Genomic DNA, 19,280 nt, shown 5'->3' with positions numbered 1-19,280 from the left:
ACATGGAATGCCAGACACTGCAGCTTGGCTCGTGATTCTGCAGAATGTGAGCACTGTGGCTGGCGCTGGAGAAGCAGAGAGGGTTAATTCTTTTGCTTTTGCCCTATGACCACTTGAGGATGGGAAGCATGATGAAATACTTTCTCAAAGTATTCAATAGAAACTTATCATGAATAATTGGAGCAAAATAGAATAAATCAAGGCTTTTTTTTGGTCTGGTAATTCATAATTGAAACCACATTGAGGTTAGGTTAATATTCAGAACAACCCAGCTGAAAAAGCCTTACCCGCAGAGGAAGGGGATATACATCCCTGCTTTGCTTGGATGTGTAGAAGAACTGCTTAGCTACTGTTTAAGTTCAACACACTGTTGTTCTTACCTCTGTGCTTTTAAAAGTCAGTGGGTTGTTGTTGTTCCAACAATGTGTTTTCACTAATATGATGGTTAGAAAAAGCACTGAGTCTAGTTGTTGAAAGTAAAATAGACAGGAAGGAAAGCCCACGGTCTTCTTCATGGGAGCAGTGAAATGTTATTCTTTTGAAGTGCTGTTGCTGAGTTTTCCCACTGAATGAAAGCTGCGATTTTTTTTTACTCGCTTCTATGATATGGGACATCTTACACAGCCTTGTTTTCCTGGAGACCATTCTGGGATGCAGTTTGTAGTGTGTCTGCTGTGTCTTTCTTCAAGTCTCTTTCAGTGGTACTTAGTGTACACCCAAATAAGAAGTTTTGGAGTAGGACCCTGTCTTAGTTATGTCTGGTATTTTTCCAGTACCTTCAATGCTCTGTAGCATTTATAATGATTGGCCAGTTCTCAGTTCAATTGTGTTCATTGATGCTGTGAAGCTCCCATCTATCTCACTTCTGTATCCTGTGAAGAACGGTCTGTTTAAAACTTCTCTGCTAACTTTTACCTGAAAACTCCACATCAAGCCCTGTCTTAAGTATTCCACATAATGAGAATTCAGCTCCCTTGATACATTATCCTTAATGTATTAACTTTTTCTAAAATAGAATAAAGTCGGTTTTAATAACCAAGAGGAGAGCAATATGTGATATATGTATAGTAAAGTGTCTTATTTCTAAGGCATTATTACACATGCACCCTTGTGGAAAGCATGCACAGGACAACTGCAGCAGTCTGAATCCTTTCCTGTTTATGTGCCAATTCCTAAATTCTCTTTTCTCCTCAGCTTCAGGCTATCCCTGAGTTCTCACTGTCATTCAGGTCTCACTACTTTGACTTTTCATGTGAGCTGCAAAGAGCTGTCAGACAATTGAGACTGCGAGACTTAAGTGACATGAGATTACTCTTAGGAAACTGGCATTTGAACTTGATCCTTTTTGCCCATAAAAATGATTCACAGCAAACTACCTATTAATCTTAGATTAATTATCCTGCCTTCTCTAATGGTATTAGCTGGAGGGCAAGAGCAAAGGGTTCTCTTATCCGCAGCTGAAGTGTCACCACTTTGTCAAAGAAAGCTAATGGATGATCAATCCAGTGTTGCTGTTTGCTCTTATTTCTGAGAGTGAAAGTTCCTGTGAATTTCCATCAAGAATGTTAATAAAGATGGCACTGGAGCAAATATTCCTTCATCACTTGGTTTCTTGAGCAGTGACTGGGAGAACCCATCCTTATGTCATTATCCATTTCATGCTTTGCTGCCATAATGGAGATTTAATTAGGTTGCTGTTGAATTAATTGCCTGTATGGTTTGCTTTTCCCAAGCAGAAATCTGGAAGACTTTAGCAAATTATGGAGGCTTGAATTTGCCCGATTTCCTGCAGAAAGTGGGGTCAATAGGTCTCAGACTGTAGACACACTCTTCAGTCAGGCAGCAGGGGGTTGGCTCTTAATGGCACTTGAGAGATGCTTAATTGCCTTTTTCAAATGTTTTTCTCAAATGAGAGGCTTGGTTCTCCCATCCATTAGTGAATGTCTACAGGCTTTTCCCTCCCTCCGTCATCCTTTAGTAGATGCATGAGCAAAAACACCCCAAAAGATGCCTTGTTTTTCCTAAGTTATAACCAGCAAGGGAGAATTTTCGTGCCTTTCTGAAAGCAGTAGAAGTTGGAATTTAAGTAATGTGCCCGAAATAGTTGTAGGTGGTAGAAAAGGAATAATCCTTTTCTGAGGATATTATAACAAGTAATTTGTTAGGAAATGCTGTGAGCAGAGAGAAGAGGTTGCTAGATAAACTTCAAGTGGGAGCCATTCATTTAGGTGGCAATACTCACCTGTAAGTATTAAATACAGCGTTGCCCATAGGTTACTCTGTTATTTTTTTCTTTTTGGGCAGAAACGTAAGGTTTTATTGGCACTCTGCTGAGTATGGTGTTAAACCTCTGCTTCAAGTGTTAACATGAAGAGATTTCTGAAAGTTGTTTTAAGAAGCTGCTCAACGTTATTACAAGGGTCATTTGGGTAATAACAGTCTTGGGGTGGGGGTTGTGTGGAAATGAGTCTGTAAAGCTTTAATGAGATGGATTATGCTCTGGTAACACTTAGATTGTGATTTGCTGTAGGAATTATTGAAGCTGAAGCAAAATCAGAGGACTGTCTTGGTCTAGTACCGGTCTTCTTGTAAAATTAGCAGAAGTATGTAAAAAAGCTTTAATTTTAGAAAACGGAGTAATCTGAAAGCACATTTATCTCTGCACATATCAGTTGCTGAAGTAATAGTTATATATTTTCTGAATGTGTAGTCCTCTGCTATAACAGCTATATCCCTTCCATGAACCGAAGTTCCATATTATGCTGTTACTATTTCTACATGATCCTATTACTCCTGTTGGATAAAAACTAGAACTTTATGCTTCCCATTAGGAACCTCACAAACAGTTTAAGTTGTACTGGACTTGATAAAGTACGTGTAGCTGAAGACTAGTCCCTCTTTCCAACTATTTCAGGAAGTCTACTGAAGAGTATTACTCCTACTGACAGATTCCTGCCTGGAACATACCCTTAGACTATCATGGATAAAACTGTGCCAATGCTGTGCTTAACTTCAAGTGTCCCTTTTTCGCCTCACATATTTATTCCCTTTTCAGTGTTGATGTGTTTTTAGAAGGAAATCATATATCTATTTTTTTTCCTTTACCAAAATGGTCAAAATGTTATGCTCTCTTTTAGTAAACAGGCTCTCTATTCACCTCATCCTATAAGTTATTCTAATAAGAGGTGTCTAACCACTAAACACGAGGAGGGTGATTGTTTGGTGTATAAAGTAACCCAAAGACTAAATCAGGAAAAGGAAAATAGCAAATATGAGCTGATAACTTTGAGTCTGTAAAACTTACTTTCCTCCTGATACAAGCAGGCTCATGGTGTGAGTTTAGCTGGAGATTCTCACAATATTTCTGTAAACGGCTGGCAGTTACTAACCTCTTCGGAGTGTTTGTAGTTTTTACAGGCTAGGATTCAAGACTTTCCTGCAAAACAGCATCACTCTGTTTCTGCTTTCCCAACTCCCCTTTTCACCTCATCCCAAAATGTCTTGTTTTTCCCTTTGCTTCCCTGTCCAACCCTGCTCAGAACATTACCTGGCATGGAAAAGTTGAGACTGAAATGCCGGCGCTTTCAGTCCTGTCGAATGGTCCCTTCTCTGCTTTATCCCCTGCATTGTTGGCTCCAAAGGAGGTTGGCACAGTCAGTGAGAATTTAGTTGTCCGTCTTGCCTTTTGCCAACTGAGCTGGCTTCCTTATTCTGGCAGTGTATCGAAGTAGGACCTTTAAAGTCTCAAAAGGGATGCCCTAGTTAAAACTCACAAGGAGTAGATAACTCTCTGAAGTTCATATTTGCATCTCATGCCTCTTTTTTTTTTTTTTTTTTTTAAATGCAATAGGTGTTATTTCCACCATAGAACCAACACAGTTTTGTGGAACCTAGTACATTATTCCTTTTAGTGCCCTCTTTTACCTTTTTCTTGCTTGGGTACACATTTTATGTCAGGTTTATGTTTTTGCTGCTTTGGTTTTGTTGTTGTTAACTCTTTTTCACTTCTGAAGTTTTACTGCTGGTTTCTCTGTATTTGTTGAGTCCTGACTATCAATATAAATGTCTTGAAACAATGACTAGTAAATAAGAATTGAGTCATGCTTGCTGGGTTCAAAATTCACCATGGTTTTCCTTCTCTACAAATCTATCTGGCTTTTCCACTTTATTTTTTACCTAAAACCCCTCTTGTTTGCAATGTTACAGCGAGGCAAAAATGATTTAAGAAAGAGACTGGAATAAAGTTTTTGAGAAATTGCTGGAGTCCACTTTTGCCAGTATTGGAGAGTCAGCCTGCTTGATTTGAACCTGACTAAGTTAATTACTCACTGCTGTAATAATTACTCCGTACTTTGAGAATTCACTTTAATTGAATTGTTTTCCTTTTTTGTTGTTTTCTTTCACAGAAATGGAGCAGTGTGAGCAACCCACTCTTCCTACCACTGATCCCACCTCAGTCTCAAGGTTTCACAGCCATAGTTCTGACCTATGACCGGGTGGAGAGCCTTTTCCGAGTCATCACAGAGGTGTCTAAAGTGCCGAGTCTGTCCAAACTGTTAGTTGTCTGGAACAACCAGAATAAGAATCCACCAGAAGGTAAGACCTTGTGGTAGGTGTGGTGGAGGAAGATATAATTGAGGATAGCATGCCTACTTGCACTTGTTACAGAATGACCTCTCTTCTACTTCATTAATATGTCTTTGAAAACTATTTCATGGTTACTTCAAAATAATAAATTTCAGAGGGGCTTTTTTGTGGTGTTTTTTTTTGTTTGTTTGTTTGTTTGTGGGGCTGTGTTTTTTTTTTTTTGGTGGCAATGTTTTTGAAAGCGAAATGAGAAAAGCCGAAGTAGATTAAAAGAAAAAATCAAAGCATACCAGTTGTTTTGCTGCTAAATTCTGAATCAAAGGTAGCAGATATAATAGTTACAGCAGCATTTCTGTACTTTATTTTGGGGAGTGGTAAGGAGAGACCCATCTTTGATTCATCAGTGCTTGGTTTTATTTCTCTGTAGACACACTCTCATTGCAGTGAACACTGCTTCTACTAGACTGTTTTCTAGGACAAATGTGGTTCAAAGCAGCAAAGTAGTTTGAAGCAGTGTGTTCTATAAAACAAGTGAATATTTTGACTGATTAAATGAAAAATCAGGACATTTTGAGCGTCTGAAAAGAAGGTCCCGTACCACTAGACTATCACTAGCCCAGTAAAACAAGACCAAGTGCCTGTATTTAAATGTTTCTGTTTCCAACACATATGATACTATGTTGTTGTCTGTAGTCTTTATGAATGAGTCTGGTGAAGTCTGCATGATATTTTGAACTTTTTGAATTCATGGTTATTGTAGTTTGAGGGCATATTCACAGACCTTTCCTCAAATGATTTAAATATGTAGATTTTTGTAAGAAGATTCAGTTTCAAAAATGTATTAACGACTCCAGTGTGAGCTCAGTGCCGTAAATCTCCGAATTAACGCGTTTAATTTTCAGTAGCTGAGGCATGCTTTGCTGGCATGGGTGCCTGCTGGCTGGGCCTGCTGCCGTACTGTATCCCCTCGTGCCGGGGCCTCAGCCTCAGGCTGCCCGGCCCTCACACCTTGCTGCTCAAGATCCTAATCCCATCTTTTTTCAAACCCAAGATCCTCATCCCGTCTTTCTCTGTCTCCTTCCACAGAACAGCCCTGCACGCACCGTGGCTGCTCTTCTTGCACCAGCTCCCTTTTCTCCCAGCCTGGGCTGTCTGCCTCATGAGACCATGTTGCTCTTGCTCTTCTCCCAGGTCCTCAGCAGACATGAGTGAATTCCTTTGCAAAATCTCCATGGTGTGGCTGTGAGAGCCAGAAGGTGGTGTCCCGTGTGAAGGAAGGTCTCTAAGCTTGGCCTGTGTAATCCTCTCCAGTGCCAGGCAGCCGCTCCAACAGTGCTCATTTTATTTCCATGCTTATTGCCTGCTAGGATGAGCTTCTTCCAAGTTCCAAACACTAATACTAAAATCCTGAGCATTGTTCTGGGCAACTAAAGCCTCCTCTTCATATTCTTGATTAAATACAGTAGAGGCAGTAGCTGTAAACGAATTTGTTTCCTATATGCTGTGCATACGGATCTGTCATTGTCATCTGAAAACATGGTGATTTTGTGGAAGAATAAATGTTGCCTTCTAGAAATATGTGTTCAAAAAATTGCTATATTTGATGGTATAGAACCTTGTGGATTCTTTTGTAGTGGATAAAGCATGTCTTTAAGACTCTCTGCTTTATAATTCTCTCTTCAGAGGCCTCAGCTGCTGCCATTTTCCACTCTTCGAAGTTAGCTGTTCTTTATAGTGGAAAGATACAATGTACAAATTAATCCCTGACCACTTGTCTCAATTAACCATCTTCTAACAGCTTCTCAGAGCCAAGCTACTGCTACCGTTCACTTGGCTCATTTGCCATTTTGGCAACTTCCTCCAGCTTAAAGCAGGGTAGTTTTATTGTTTGCTTTAAAAAGTATTCTGTAATACTGCTGTACTAAACACCTTTAGTGGGTTCATTAAATGTTTTGCAGTCCTTTAGAGTAAGAAGTGTTGCATATAAATTGATAATAACTGAAATTTTTGCACCAATAAGTTTTTTCTAAAAGCAGAATGGCTTAGTGTTCTATTTAGTTATGTGAGCACTGAATTCAAGTCGATTAAACCCAAATGGTTTGTTTCACATTTCCCTTGAGTGGATCTGAGATATAGGAGAGTTAAAGCAAATAAATCATTAGCACGATGTTTTTTGTTAAATCATTCTATTAATCTTGCATCTAAAATTCTTGAAAAATGAAGTGTGTTTAATTTTTTTTTCTGCCTCGATTGCCACTAAGTCATAAACTAGGTGTTTTTTGAAACAAAACCAAAAACTTTTACTTGAAGAGCGTAACATTGTGAATTTGAGAACACAGTTGAAACCACAGGCAGTTTTATCCTAAGCATTGCATTGAACCAAATAACTATTTGTTTCTAGTGTCCCTTGCACCTTTATTACTGCCATAACCATTGTAATCTCTTGGCCTATGGCTAGAGAGAGGTCAGTTTGATTAAATTAACTTGTTTTATTCCAGACCCATGCAGGGCATTCCACTTGGCTCTTCAGGCAGTCTCTCGTTCAGTCTGTCTATTAGTGATCCTAATCCTTGGACTTCAAAGCTTCTGCTGTTTATAGCCTGTTAAAGCCAGGAAGTTTCTGATGGATTAGAGCAAGGAATGAGTTTGAAGTTTGTAATGTGCACCACTGTCACTGATAAAGTCTGGTTTATTACCCTACAGTAGTATCTGTACTTCTATGGCTATTCACTTTTAATTGGTTATAGCGAAGCTGAGGTGCTTAACCTCCTAGAGCATCAAGTGCTGGATTTCCCAGCCCTGTCCATGTAAGGGACACGTTTCGATACAGAAGAAAATCTTGGCTTTTGTTGTTGCAACCCTTTGTGTGCTTGTTTTGTTTTGCATGTGTAAGTGGGAGGGCTGGGTCAAGGACATCCAAGTTGTCTTCCTTAGTGATTACGTGTGGTAAATGGAGAACTTGATTTAGGTCTCCTGAGATGTGGCTGCCATAGTGCCACACAAATATGACATGTGGCTGCTCCTTTTTTTCCTCTGCCAATGCCAGAAAATATTATAATTGAAAAATGACGTTGTCATTGAAGCGATATGTATTAGAAATACAGAGAATCTCTCCCTAGAAATGGAAAGTTTTGAAGTACACGCAAACTCTCAAATTAATGTTGTTTTTTCTGGCTTTTGTTTTGTGTGTGTGTTGCTTTTTTTTTTTTCTGGAGGGGCGGGGGTGTTTTTGTTTTTTGTTTTATTTTAGTGAATGCTTATGTATTTGTGATAATGCCTTTGTGTAATGGGCTCAGCAAACTCAGGACTTAAGAGGAAAACAGAATAAAAATGAAATATTCTATTCTAAATATTGTACAAAATTTGAGATTCTGCACCCCTCAGCAAATGTAACATTCCATAAGATAATACTCCTTTTTTGCTTGTCCTCAGCATTTAGTAAAGTTTGAGTGAAAAGATACATTTGTGAACATGACCTGAAAATGACCTAATGGTGGTTTTTGTCAGATGAGTGACAGGACTGAATGGTGGTCACTGTGCCACCAGTGCTGCTGAGCATCGCTCAGTGATGGTGAGAGGCTGTTGCTGGGCTGGGCTGCTGTGCTGCAGAATGGTGACAGATGTGGAGGGTGTGCAAGGTGCATGGACAATAAACTCCTTGCCAGTCTAGATCTGTCAAGGCAGATGCAGCCCTGATACAACCAACAATTTTTTGGCACATCGCCTGATAATAAATAAACAGCTAAGAGGGCAACTGATTAAATGAAGACCTGACTGGAAAATTTTCAGCTAAATAATGTACAAAAATATAAAGTTGTTGAAAAAGTAGTTACATGTATATGGGCTAGAGATCAGTAGCAATTTAAGGAGTATTTTTCCCTTTGTCTCATGAGTTTGCAAGGACCACTATTGTAACTTAAAATGTTTGAAAGCTGCTTGTGCAAGTCTGAGCTCATCACTCTGCATTTCCTTTAGTCAATGAAAAGAAACAAGCACCTCAATCTAGCCTGCATTAGGTATTTATTTTAGGGTGAACTAAATCATCCCTCCAGAAATACCCTTTTCTCCTCCACTGAGTATGCAGGAAACACAAGGTGACTAGTACCAGTTTAAATAACTGATCTTTAGTCACCTGTCTGCTCCAAGTTCCGACTTGTTTTGCCACACTGGTACCTAAACACAGTAGAAGACACACAGGCTATCTCACAAGATTCTTGAGAAATAAACAAAAATTAATGAGAACTAAAAAATGCGATATTTCAATTCTTTTTCTTCGGCAGATAGTTCTTATAGCTAAGGCACTGACAAAACACAACTTCTGCTTGCTGAATAGGAGCAACTCAGTTCTTAGTGTGCCACAGTTTCCGTGTCTGTAAGATCAGTACAACAATATTGTCTTTGATAAAATGCTTTGAGACCTATAGTTTAAAACTGCTATGTAAGTAGCATTATTCATGGCGTTGTTAATAGGTAGATGCTGAGATTTCTAATTAAAAAGTTAATGTCTGCTTTGAAATAAAAGTAAAATATAAATACATTAAAATATAAATAATAAAGAAAACTACTTTTTATAGATTTACTTGAATCCGAGTACCTTCAAAACATTTACAAATAGGTATGTGTCTTGGCTATATACCCAGTAGATTAACAAGTTATTCCCATTTTACAGCTTTAGAAACTGGGGTACGCAGAGGTGAAGTCTTCACCATCACTCAATAATTTAGCTTCAAGGCAAGGAGTTGATTCAAGAAGGTACTGTGCTTTGGCCTTTATTTTGCTTGATTCAGCACACTGCCTGCCCATACTTTCTGTTTGAGAGATGTGTAGATGTAGGTATATGTACAGGGGTGGAAGTTTTACTGTGTATTTTGAGGACATTGCTGAATCTGTGCGCCAAAGTAGGAACATTGTGCTTTGGGTGAGACTGGAAACCAAGGGTCTGATCTTTTGGGTTTGAACTCAAAATTTGAGCATTGTCCTAGGAAAAAAACATACAAATCCAACATACAAATCTGTGAGCAACACAGATGTCTTGTGCAAACATTTTGAAGCTTTCACAGTGCTTATGATGGTAAAAATGTTTGATCTCATATGTGACATAGCAGAGAGAAAGTATCACATGTGATGATGATTTTAATCTGGAACCTTAAAGCTTTATAGAATCATCTCGCTGATCTCAAGTGCTCTCTTGATTTAGGGGATGTGATCTCTGCTCTGTGTCTTTGGCTGAGTTTTGCACATAGTCTCAGCCGTACAGAGTATGCAAGGAGCCTGTCAACCCAGCAGTAATATCAGCAGACACATGACTGCATGTATAATATTAATAAAAAGATTAGAAGCTTTTAAACGTTGTAGGAAAAAAACCAATTTTTTTTCTCACTCACTCTGCATCCGTTAAAATAAAAGTTGTGGTCCAAGTGTCTAGTGCTGGGAATATTTGTGTAGACAGAATGTTTTTTCATTTTCTCCATCAGCCAAGTACTCTTGCTCTATCATTTGTAGTTGTATGAATTGGTGGTTCTGAAATTCAGGAAAATAGTCTGTGATAGAAATTTCCACTGACATTTTATCATGTTTCAGTCAATTGAAGAAAACATTTTGTCTACAGCATAAATGGCATAAAGATTTGTAAATGCACTACTGTTAGTAAATATGCAGCAACCGAAAAGTGTGTGGTAGCTTGATTCCTTTTTAGGTTCAGTTTTATAAAAATGAAAAGTGTATTTTAAAGAATGTGTACCTTCTCTGTAGTTGTATTGGTTCCTTGAAGCTGTGTTGCTGCTAAACTCAGAATAAGATACAGACTATAACGCTTATGGGTATTACTGCAATAATCACCTTTTTTCAATTTGGTGTTATTAGTGGACAACATTGCTATAAAACACTGGGAATAAGGAACCTGAGTGTCCTATGGATTACTGTATCTTAAGAAAGTATTAACTTAAAAAAAAATCTTCAGTGGTGGGGTTGTTTTTTACATACTGTGCTTTTAATAGCGCTGGTAGGAATGTTTTTTTGAACTTCTCTTTAGGTTTTGAATTCATTTGGTGTCTTGGTGATGGACTTAATGCCATTTTCCTTGATTAGCTAGAGGACTAATTAATGATGATTTTAGTCTTAGATGAATCATCTTGCAAACATTTTGCAATCTTTTTTTCCTAAGGAGGTCTAGAAACTTATCTTAACAAACCCAGCTTAACAAAACTGGGCTCTAAATAATGTCATAGAAACCAGTATTCTATTTTGTTATGTATAAGAGGAGTTCTGTGCATTACTGTAGACCAAGAAACATTGTAATATAAGCAGAAAGCACCTGTTTTGAACAGATAGTTCTAAGTTGAAGCAGTTTAAACGCCTGGACAGACATTTTCAGTCAGCCATTATTGAAGTAATTCTGGTAGTAGATGTAACAGGATTGATGATGTTGTTTCTGAAGCTTCAGATTCCAGTTAAGTTCTGCCATTCAGTCTTCGAGACTGAAAAAGTACTTGTTAGGTTTCCGTCATCCATGTTCAATTAGTTAAATTCACACAGACCTCTACAGACCAATTAGAATGAGCAGCAAATAAAGGATTTTATAAAAGATCAGGTATGAGAGTTGAGTGTGGTGTATGCGATTCTGTGCAACTGCAGGTACATACAGAGGAGCATGTTTAGAGATGTTTTCTGCCAGTTTTTTATTGATCTTAATCTACCTTCCACAACTTCTTTACAGTTTCTAGTGTGCTCCATAGAAGTCTGAGCTTATTATGAATTAATACTCTTGTGCCAGGTTATCAGCAGTCATGAGATATTCCTAGCTGTTGGTACTGAGGAAGTAAAACAGGAGAAGCATGTTTGTGTGAGAGTCTTTGTATGAACCATCAGAATGCCATTATTTTAGCCAATAAGTGGATTTTTTAAATTTTTCATATTGCTCATAAAACTGGCAAGCATCCAGTTCTTGCCATCAAGAGTGTGCACTGTATTTCCAGCTCCTGCTCATAATCTTCACCTTCTGCTTCCAATTGCAAATTCAACAAACCATCTGCATTCAAGTATCACTTGCTATTTTTGATCTTATTACTACTTAGAATGGGTGTCCCAAGAATACTGGTTAGCTCTGTACAGCAGCTGTATTGATTCTCACTTTCCCTAGGTTGAAATGTTGAAACTGGAAGTGAATGATGAATAATTAGAGCAAGTAATTTCCCATGTAAATACACATCTTTGTGCTGACTAGATACATAGATAGATAATAATGCATCTGCTGCTAAAGGACCCCTTCAGATGCTATTAACTTCTCCATTTCTCAGAAGCAAGGATACAGAGAATGGTGCTATTTAACAACATGATGGTGTGGTTTCTCTTTGGAAAGAGATAATATACTCCATAGAAATATTACTCTAGTATTTTTAGTGAGAACTCTTTTATGTATGATTCAACGGTTAATTTAGAGCTGAGAAGTAGGCCTGGATTTCAAACTAAGAATTCTTTCTCATATATATGCATTTTGCAAGCTTATGTTACTTACCTTTTTGTTACAAACATCTGATGGCAAGCCTAGGAAGGTATGGAAAGTGAAAGGCTTTTTTGGTGTGAGAGGGTACTCCTTTGGGTTATAATGAAGTCACCTCTTTCTCATGTCTTTCATGTAATCCATGGGGAATTGTAGCTGAGAAATGCATATTTAGAAGATGTGGTTTCTTGCTGCTCTTCCGTATATGAGTGTTTTAAATGGGAATGTAATTACAGCACTTCAATCCTGCAGTTTGTGGAAGTCATCTTGACATCATGCTTGAAAAATCTGCTGTGAGATGTGCACTTGCAGGAATAATGGTGGGATTGTGGCCTGGCCTGAAATACAGCTATCTGTTTGGTTGGTGGGGATTGTAAGCCCATTGAAGTGAGAGCTGCATTTGGAAAAGTTGGGAAACTGCTGATTTTGTGTTTAGAAGACTATGTGCTGTTTTCTGTGGGCAGCTCCTGCAATCAGTACATCAGTATTCCTGAACAGCACGAAGTGCCAAGAATGCCCTGAATCTTCTTGCCAAAGAGCAAGTGTGTCACTCAAACACTCTTCTCTTGCAGTTGTTTCAATACAATGTGCAATAGGAGGTGCATGTAATTATTTTCAGACTTTGTATATACATAGGCTTTTATACCCTCCAGAAAGCTTTATTTTCATGTTTTACCTCTGTCTTCTGCTGCATCACAGAAAGTCCTCCCTGGTTTTAAAAGATGTAAGAATAATTCCCAGTCCAGACACGCATTTTGACTTTTGTGTGGTTAAAAGTTCTCCTTCCGTCTTGTGAGCCTTCATCTGCCTTCTTGTCTTGGGCTCATTTTATCTTTGTCAAATGATGCAGTGCCCTTCTACTGTAAGACTGAAGCATGTGCTTTTACCTTGGTTGTAGTAGAGTCTGCTAAACTGAGAATTTCCCCCAATAAGTTTTGGTAGTGCTGAGGTTTCTCATAACTTTCTAAGCAGTATCTGTGAATTCAAACTGTGGTATTACAGAAGTGGCAGACTCTCGTGATCTTTTAAAATAAATATAGACTGTTTTAGCTTTGCTGATGAATTCTAAAACCTTGACTTCTGAAGTAGCTGTTGTCTTTTTTGATTGACTACATATTTCTTTTGAAATTCCTGCAGCAGGGCTAATTTAGAATACTTGGAAAAAGCCTTGCTTTTCTGAATTATTATTCTTCAATCCTAGTGACTTTTCAGTTCCAACTTTTGTTTCAGTGTATTCCTGTACTGAAATAAGATATTTGTTGCAATTTGGTTGTCTTTTTTTTTTTTAAATGTGTAGCAGACAGGGAAGAAAATAAAGCCCGAATAAATAAGTACTCAACGTGTATAAAATGTAAGACTTGTTGATACTGATCAGTACAAATTTACAAATGCATAGATATCTATGGCAATTCTGATTGCTACTGAAACACTTGTGACAGTAGAGTCTTTTGGGGATCTAGCAGGCTGCTTAAAATTATTTTATACCAACACTGGGATTACAATTGGATAATTTTAGGCGGTTAGCCTAAGGTCTTTAAGTAGCTTGCAAATGTTAAACAATCTGCAGTCTTTATGAAGCCATGGTATGTGTCTTTGTGAGGTACCTGTAACTATCTTATAAATAGGGATACTTGCATGTGGTATGGTAAACCAGTAAGAAAGCAGGAAGTTGACCTGAGAGTACTAATTTGCAATAAACAGTTCCAGTCATTCAGTGTTACTGCCTTCTGGGGTTAGGAGGACTAGTAAGATGAAAATTTTGGAATTCCAGTAGTGTCCTACTGTTCATTAATTCCACTAGTGTCCTACTGGAATCATTGTTTCAGATTGTTTCATGACTCAAGCAGGGGATTTCAAAGACCTTACAATGCTGAGAATAAAATGAGCTCATTGCACTGTAGTTGGAATCTGTGGCTCTTGAACATTTTTGTGTGTCCTCAAGGCACGTGCTGTATCTCCTCAGCTGCTGGCTGATTGTGACCTTCCATTGCAGCCCATCAGTATCACAGTTGAATCCTTCCAGCTGGCTGCTAATCAATATCACAAGCCACTCAAGTGTGCATTGGTGTTTGGGGTGATGCCTCTTGCCTTCTACTGTAAGGAAAAGAGGTGAGCAAAACCGGATGAGAACCTATCTACATGTCAAATACAGGCCATGGTCTACAAGACCACCGAGGTAAAGGTAAATTTTACAGTCACTTTTCAGTCTCACAGGCAAAGCCTTGGGATAGGAAACTGAATACAAATTTTGCCAGTAAATATCATTTTGTATTTCTTCTCCTTTCTTTTGGCCACCCATGCATGCCAATCCATCTTTCTAAAATAGAGCTCAAAGAAAAACAGGCTGTTGAAGACTTACTGTGGTTTGGAAATACTGCTTTGTTTTCCCAGTGAAGCAGTGTTTGGACTCGGGTGTCTTTAAGAAATGCGCAACTCTGTGTTTTATTTGAGCTATTAAATTTGAGCTATTAAATCTGAGAGGCCCAGTGGCAATGAGGACATGGACACTTCTTCCTGGGAGCAAGTTTTACTTGTATGTGTTCATAGGTTCACAGAGTTGAAGGCAGAAGGGACGGTAAGAGCATTTGGGTTGACCTGTAAGTCACGAGTCACCACATCATCTTTCTTTTCAATCCAGTGACTTCTATCTAACTTGAGCACATCTTCTATAATAATACCTAGTCTTTTTCAAAGACAAGATGTACAGAATCAGCTGCTGTCCTTGTTAACTTCCTCCAGAGGTTAACTGCTGTTACTATTTAAAATGTCTGCCTTATATTTTGAATTTGCCTGGCTTCAGATTCCAGTCATTATTTTTTGTTGTGTCTTTCTCTAGCTGATTGAAGATATGTGGCATTTTACTTCCTGTGTAGATACTTGTACATGTTAATCAAATCCACTTTTTGTTCCTTCTTTTAATAAGCTAAGCAGATTGATCTCCAAGTTCCACCATAACACATTTTCTCCTGCCGTCAAATAACTTAAATGGCTCTTTCCTTCACTGTTTCCAGTGTTTTAACATGCTTTAAAAAACACAAACACCAGAATCGAACAGTATTTTAGCATCTATCTGACTATGTCTGCATACAGGGAAAATTTCCCTCCACTCCCCCACCCCACTTCTTACTACTTACCCATCTACATACACAAGAATTACATTAATTCATTTTGCCCCAGCAGCATGAGGAGAACTAAGGCCTACTCTGACCCCTTTGTCCTTTTCAGCAGCTGCTGTTAGGGAAGAAATTGTCTTGTTCCTAATATTTAACTGTGTGTTGTATTGCGTCAGTCTGTTTTTTGTTCAGATGCACCTAGTTTTACTAAGCAGTCCAGAGTGCTCTGTAGGACCTTATTGTCCTCACTATTTTTCATGTCTCCAGACTCTCTGTCACTTGAAAATTGCACTGCCAACTTATATGTATTTCTGATCACTGGTGAAAATTTCACTGGCTTCAGGCCCAGTGTCAGTTCTCATAGACTTTGCTTGCCACAGTATCACAGAATAGCTGAGCTTGGAAGGGATCTCTGGAGATCATCCTGTCCAAGCCCCCTGCACAAACTGGGTCACCTGGAGCAGGTTGCACAAGACCATCTTCAAACGGCTTTGATTATCTCCAAGCATGGAGACTCCACAACCTCCCTGGGCAGCCTGTGCCAGTGCTCAGTCCCCCTCACAGAGAAAAAGTGTTACCTGATGTTTTGAGGGAACCTCCCATGTTTCAATTTGTGCCTGTTGCCTGTGGTCCTGTCACTGGGCACCAGTGAAAAGAGCCTGGCTCTGTCTTCTTTACATCTTCCCTTCAGGTATTTGTACATACTGAGACCCTCTCTGAGCCTTCTCTTCTCCAGGCTAAACAGTCCCAGCTCTTTCAGCCTTTCCTCATAGTGTTGTCCCAACACCAGAGTTCTGTCACCTAGTGCACAAGTAAGCCAAATTTTAGCACATAGCGATCCAATATTGTTTATTACAGAGTTGCACAAGCCTGGATGCTGGAATAAAGCCAGCACACCAGAAAGCAGCCATTATATACAAAGTCTTATCACCACATTCACACCCTAAAGAGCCAATTGGTGACACATTTGCATATTTGCTACATAATAATGTTAGCATATAATGAGCAACGTTCAGCTAAGGGACACTTTATCAAACAGTCTTGAGATGTATGTTAAAGCAAGACAATTGTGCAGGCTTCAAAATGTCTAAAGCTGCAAGGTCAGTAGTCTCTGTAGTTTCTTATTAGGTGTTTTGCAAGTCACTCTCATCTTTGTTAGAGAAGCAGACTGACCTAAAACTGAAAGGATTTATGTATCTTTAGGTTAACAACTGCCAACAGGATTCATTCTCTTAAGAGGTAATGACAACAATAGGAGAGATGCTTCAGTCCCTTCATCATCTTTGTGGCTCTTTGCTGGACTGTCTCCAGCATGTCCATGTCTCTCTTGTACTGTGGAGCCCAGAATTGGACAAAGTACTTCAGGTGTGGCCTCATCAGTGCTGAGTAGAGGGGAAGGATCACCTCCCTCAAGGTGAATCCTTATATATGTTTTCATTTGACATGGAGAACAACTTATAAATTCTCTGAGCAGTCACTTTGTAGTTGATTTAATTTTTTTTTGCTTATTTTTCTTATCATATACTATTGCCATCCCCTCCATTTCACAAGTGTAAGAAAGCTGAAGTGTTCATCTGTCTACTGTTCACGGGGTACTTAGAGTCATCTTATGATGTTCTTTTTCCCCTCAAATTTTCATTAAAATGTGTGTTTATTGTGAAAGCTGGGAGAAACCAACAGATCATATTTGTACTTGTTTAGCAACTTCTTAAGATATTAATTAAACTACCTTTTGGTGAATTGGTGCTTTTGGGATGCACCGTACTGTAATGATGGCTACTTTTAAGCTTTGTGCTAGAAAATAGATATGGTAGAATATGTGCATTTAAAATAAATGTTTAATATTAATTCCTTAGTTGTGTTTCTTTTATCTTAGTGCTCTGTAGTTATGCCTGCCATTATACTTTTGTAAGAATAGAATAGGATTTTCAAAATTTTTGAATAAATGCAAAAGTCTGCTGAAACTGATAATGTGACAGTTGGGGTGCTACATTTTAAACACATAGTAAGGAATGGTAACCTAATCCAGTTGCAGGGTGAATTGAATTGGGTATTGTGTCTTCAGTTTTTTTCATTGCTATTTAAAGAATCATTTGACTTGTGCATTTTCATTAGTATGTACTTCAGGGCTCTATTCTATGTGTAATGATGTTGTAGGGCACAAGTAGAATTCTTTTGCATTTATGTATCTTAATTTATCACTGTCGCTGAAGACTTCGAAGATGGAAGAAATGACTTATATGCAGTATCTACTTCTTAACTGTCAGTAGTGATTGACATTGTGAGTGTATCTAAATTTGTAATTGATATAATCAAATTCATTTTTCTCAGCACTTGATGGAAGTATAATAACTTTCTGTTCCAAATTCTTTATGGCCCTAGACTTGCTGACAGTGATTGTATACTGCTGCTTCAAATTCTTTCAAATAGTTGTAGTTGAGTCAAGTATCTTTTCTTGCTGTATGTCCTAAACCAATACATAGTATTGCTGACTCTTGTCATGTGATTATTGCAGACTGCTGTTTTGGGTGAGTTGTCCCCCATACAGCTGTCTGTGAAGCTCTCCGTAGAGAGCAACAGAGGGAAGTGTAGCTGGAATTCTGTCTATTACCTTCATGTTCTTACATGTTTGCCTAACTAAAAGTCAGGTGTAAATTTGCCATCAAGAAGCTTTTGTTTAAGATGTGAAGAAGAAAAGAGTAAAGAGAAGCAAAAACAGATGTGCAGACTTGTTCAGAAGTGAAGTATAATATTGAATTCAATTTCTTTTAATTTTTCTCTCTAGATTCCCTCTGGCCAAAGATTCGTGTTCCCTTGAAAGTTGTTAGAACTGCAGAAAACAAACTTAGTAATCGCTTCTTCCCCTATGATGAGATTGAAACTGAAGCAGTGCTGGCTATTGATGATGATATCATTATGCTAACCTCAGATGAACTCCAGTTTGGCTATGAGGTAAGAGCATTGTTTTTTTTCCTGTCTCTTAGGCTGTTCACTTCAACATTGCATGTGTTTATGAAGTGGAAGGATCACTGCACAGTCTGCTGATTCATATTGTTGCATCTCTCTTTACCGTAACAGTTCAATGCTGACTGAAATATTTTTTACAGATAGTCATTACTTCATGGAAAAAACTACCAACTAACAGAGAATTTTCAGTAACTGGCACAGTAATGCCAAGAGACTCCAGAAAATATTGTGTAACTGGTGTAATGGAGGCAGTCTGGAGACTGTCAGTTGCGTTCCTAACAGTTTCAAAGAGTTTTCAGACAAATCAGAAGTGCTATCCAAGTTAATGTGTCTTGATGGACAAGACAAGTTTCAGAGATTAAGTGTTGAGAACAGAGGAGACCTCTTGAGGACATGCCACAGTAAGGTGGAGTGCAATGAAAAGAGGAACTGAAGAATGTCAGGGCGGGGATGCATGTGTCATATGCTTGAAATGGCAAAGCTTCAACAGCTGCCATTGCAATGAGCGACACAAAGAAAGTTTGTCCAAATCAGTTACCCATGGCAGTATGAAGAGTTGAAGTCTTCATAGGCATTTTAGTTGTTTGTTAGAAAGTGCACTTATAGCAACGTTGTTGTCTTCCTTCCAAAACTTGGGTTTGAATGAGTTAATTTTTGTGTTCCGTTTGTATTTGAATGTATGACACAGTCCATAATCCGACATTACCGTTATATGTGTGTATTTAAGACAAGCATGCTAGATCTCCAAATAAATCAGAAACATTAGGAAAAGTAATATCATATTTTAAGAAAGATTTGAATAATTTATTTGCACCTGTACCTACAGTATCAAGAGCAAAACAACACTGGGCTTCATACATGAGAGTTAGAACACAAAACTGTTACCTAAATTGAGTGAAAAATTAAAACCACTTTTGTAGAGGGTAGAAAGCATATGTGATGGTTGTCTCATTTTTAATCAGTATTAAGTGTAGTTGTTAACAAAAGAAGATCTTTTTTAAGAGATGTTGAAAGTATTTCTTTAATGTGAATACATACGTGGTAAAATACAGGTCTCTGTCACAAGGGAAAGAGACTGTTAGTGAGTAACGAGCTTTTGGACTCAAGAAATGACT

General features: G+C 38.3%; 1 protein-coding gene across 4 annotated transcripts in view; it reads left to right on the top strand.

Annotated features, from left to right (window-relative positions):
• The window catches only part of EXT2 (exostosin glycosyltransferase 2), a 78,119-nt gene that overhangs the window by 42,818 nt on the left and 16,021 nt on the right, over nt 1-19,280 (top strand). For all 4 annotated transcript variants that reach the window (XM_065064763.1, XM_065064765.1, XM_065064762.1 and 1 more), the window contains 2 exons: nt 4,407-4,596; nt 17,984-18,150. In XM_065064763.1, the coding sequence (XP_064920835.1) occupies nt 4,407-4,596; nt 17,984-18,150 (357 nt within the window). The remainder of the gene's footprint in view (nt 1-4,406; nt 4,597-17,983; nt 18,151-19,280) is intronic.

This window comes from Columba livia, chromosome 5 (assembly GCF_036013475.1).
Source record: "Columba livia isolate bColLiv1 breed racing homer chromosome 5, bColLiv1.pat.W.v2, whole genome shotgun sequence".
Classification (NCBI taxonomy): domain Eukaryota; kingdom Metazoa; phylum Chordata; class Aves; order Columbiformes; family Columbidae; genus Columba; species Columba livia.
Note: the sequence above shows the minus strand (reverse complement) of the source record. Positions and strands in the feature narration are given on the sequence as shown.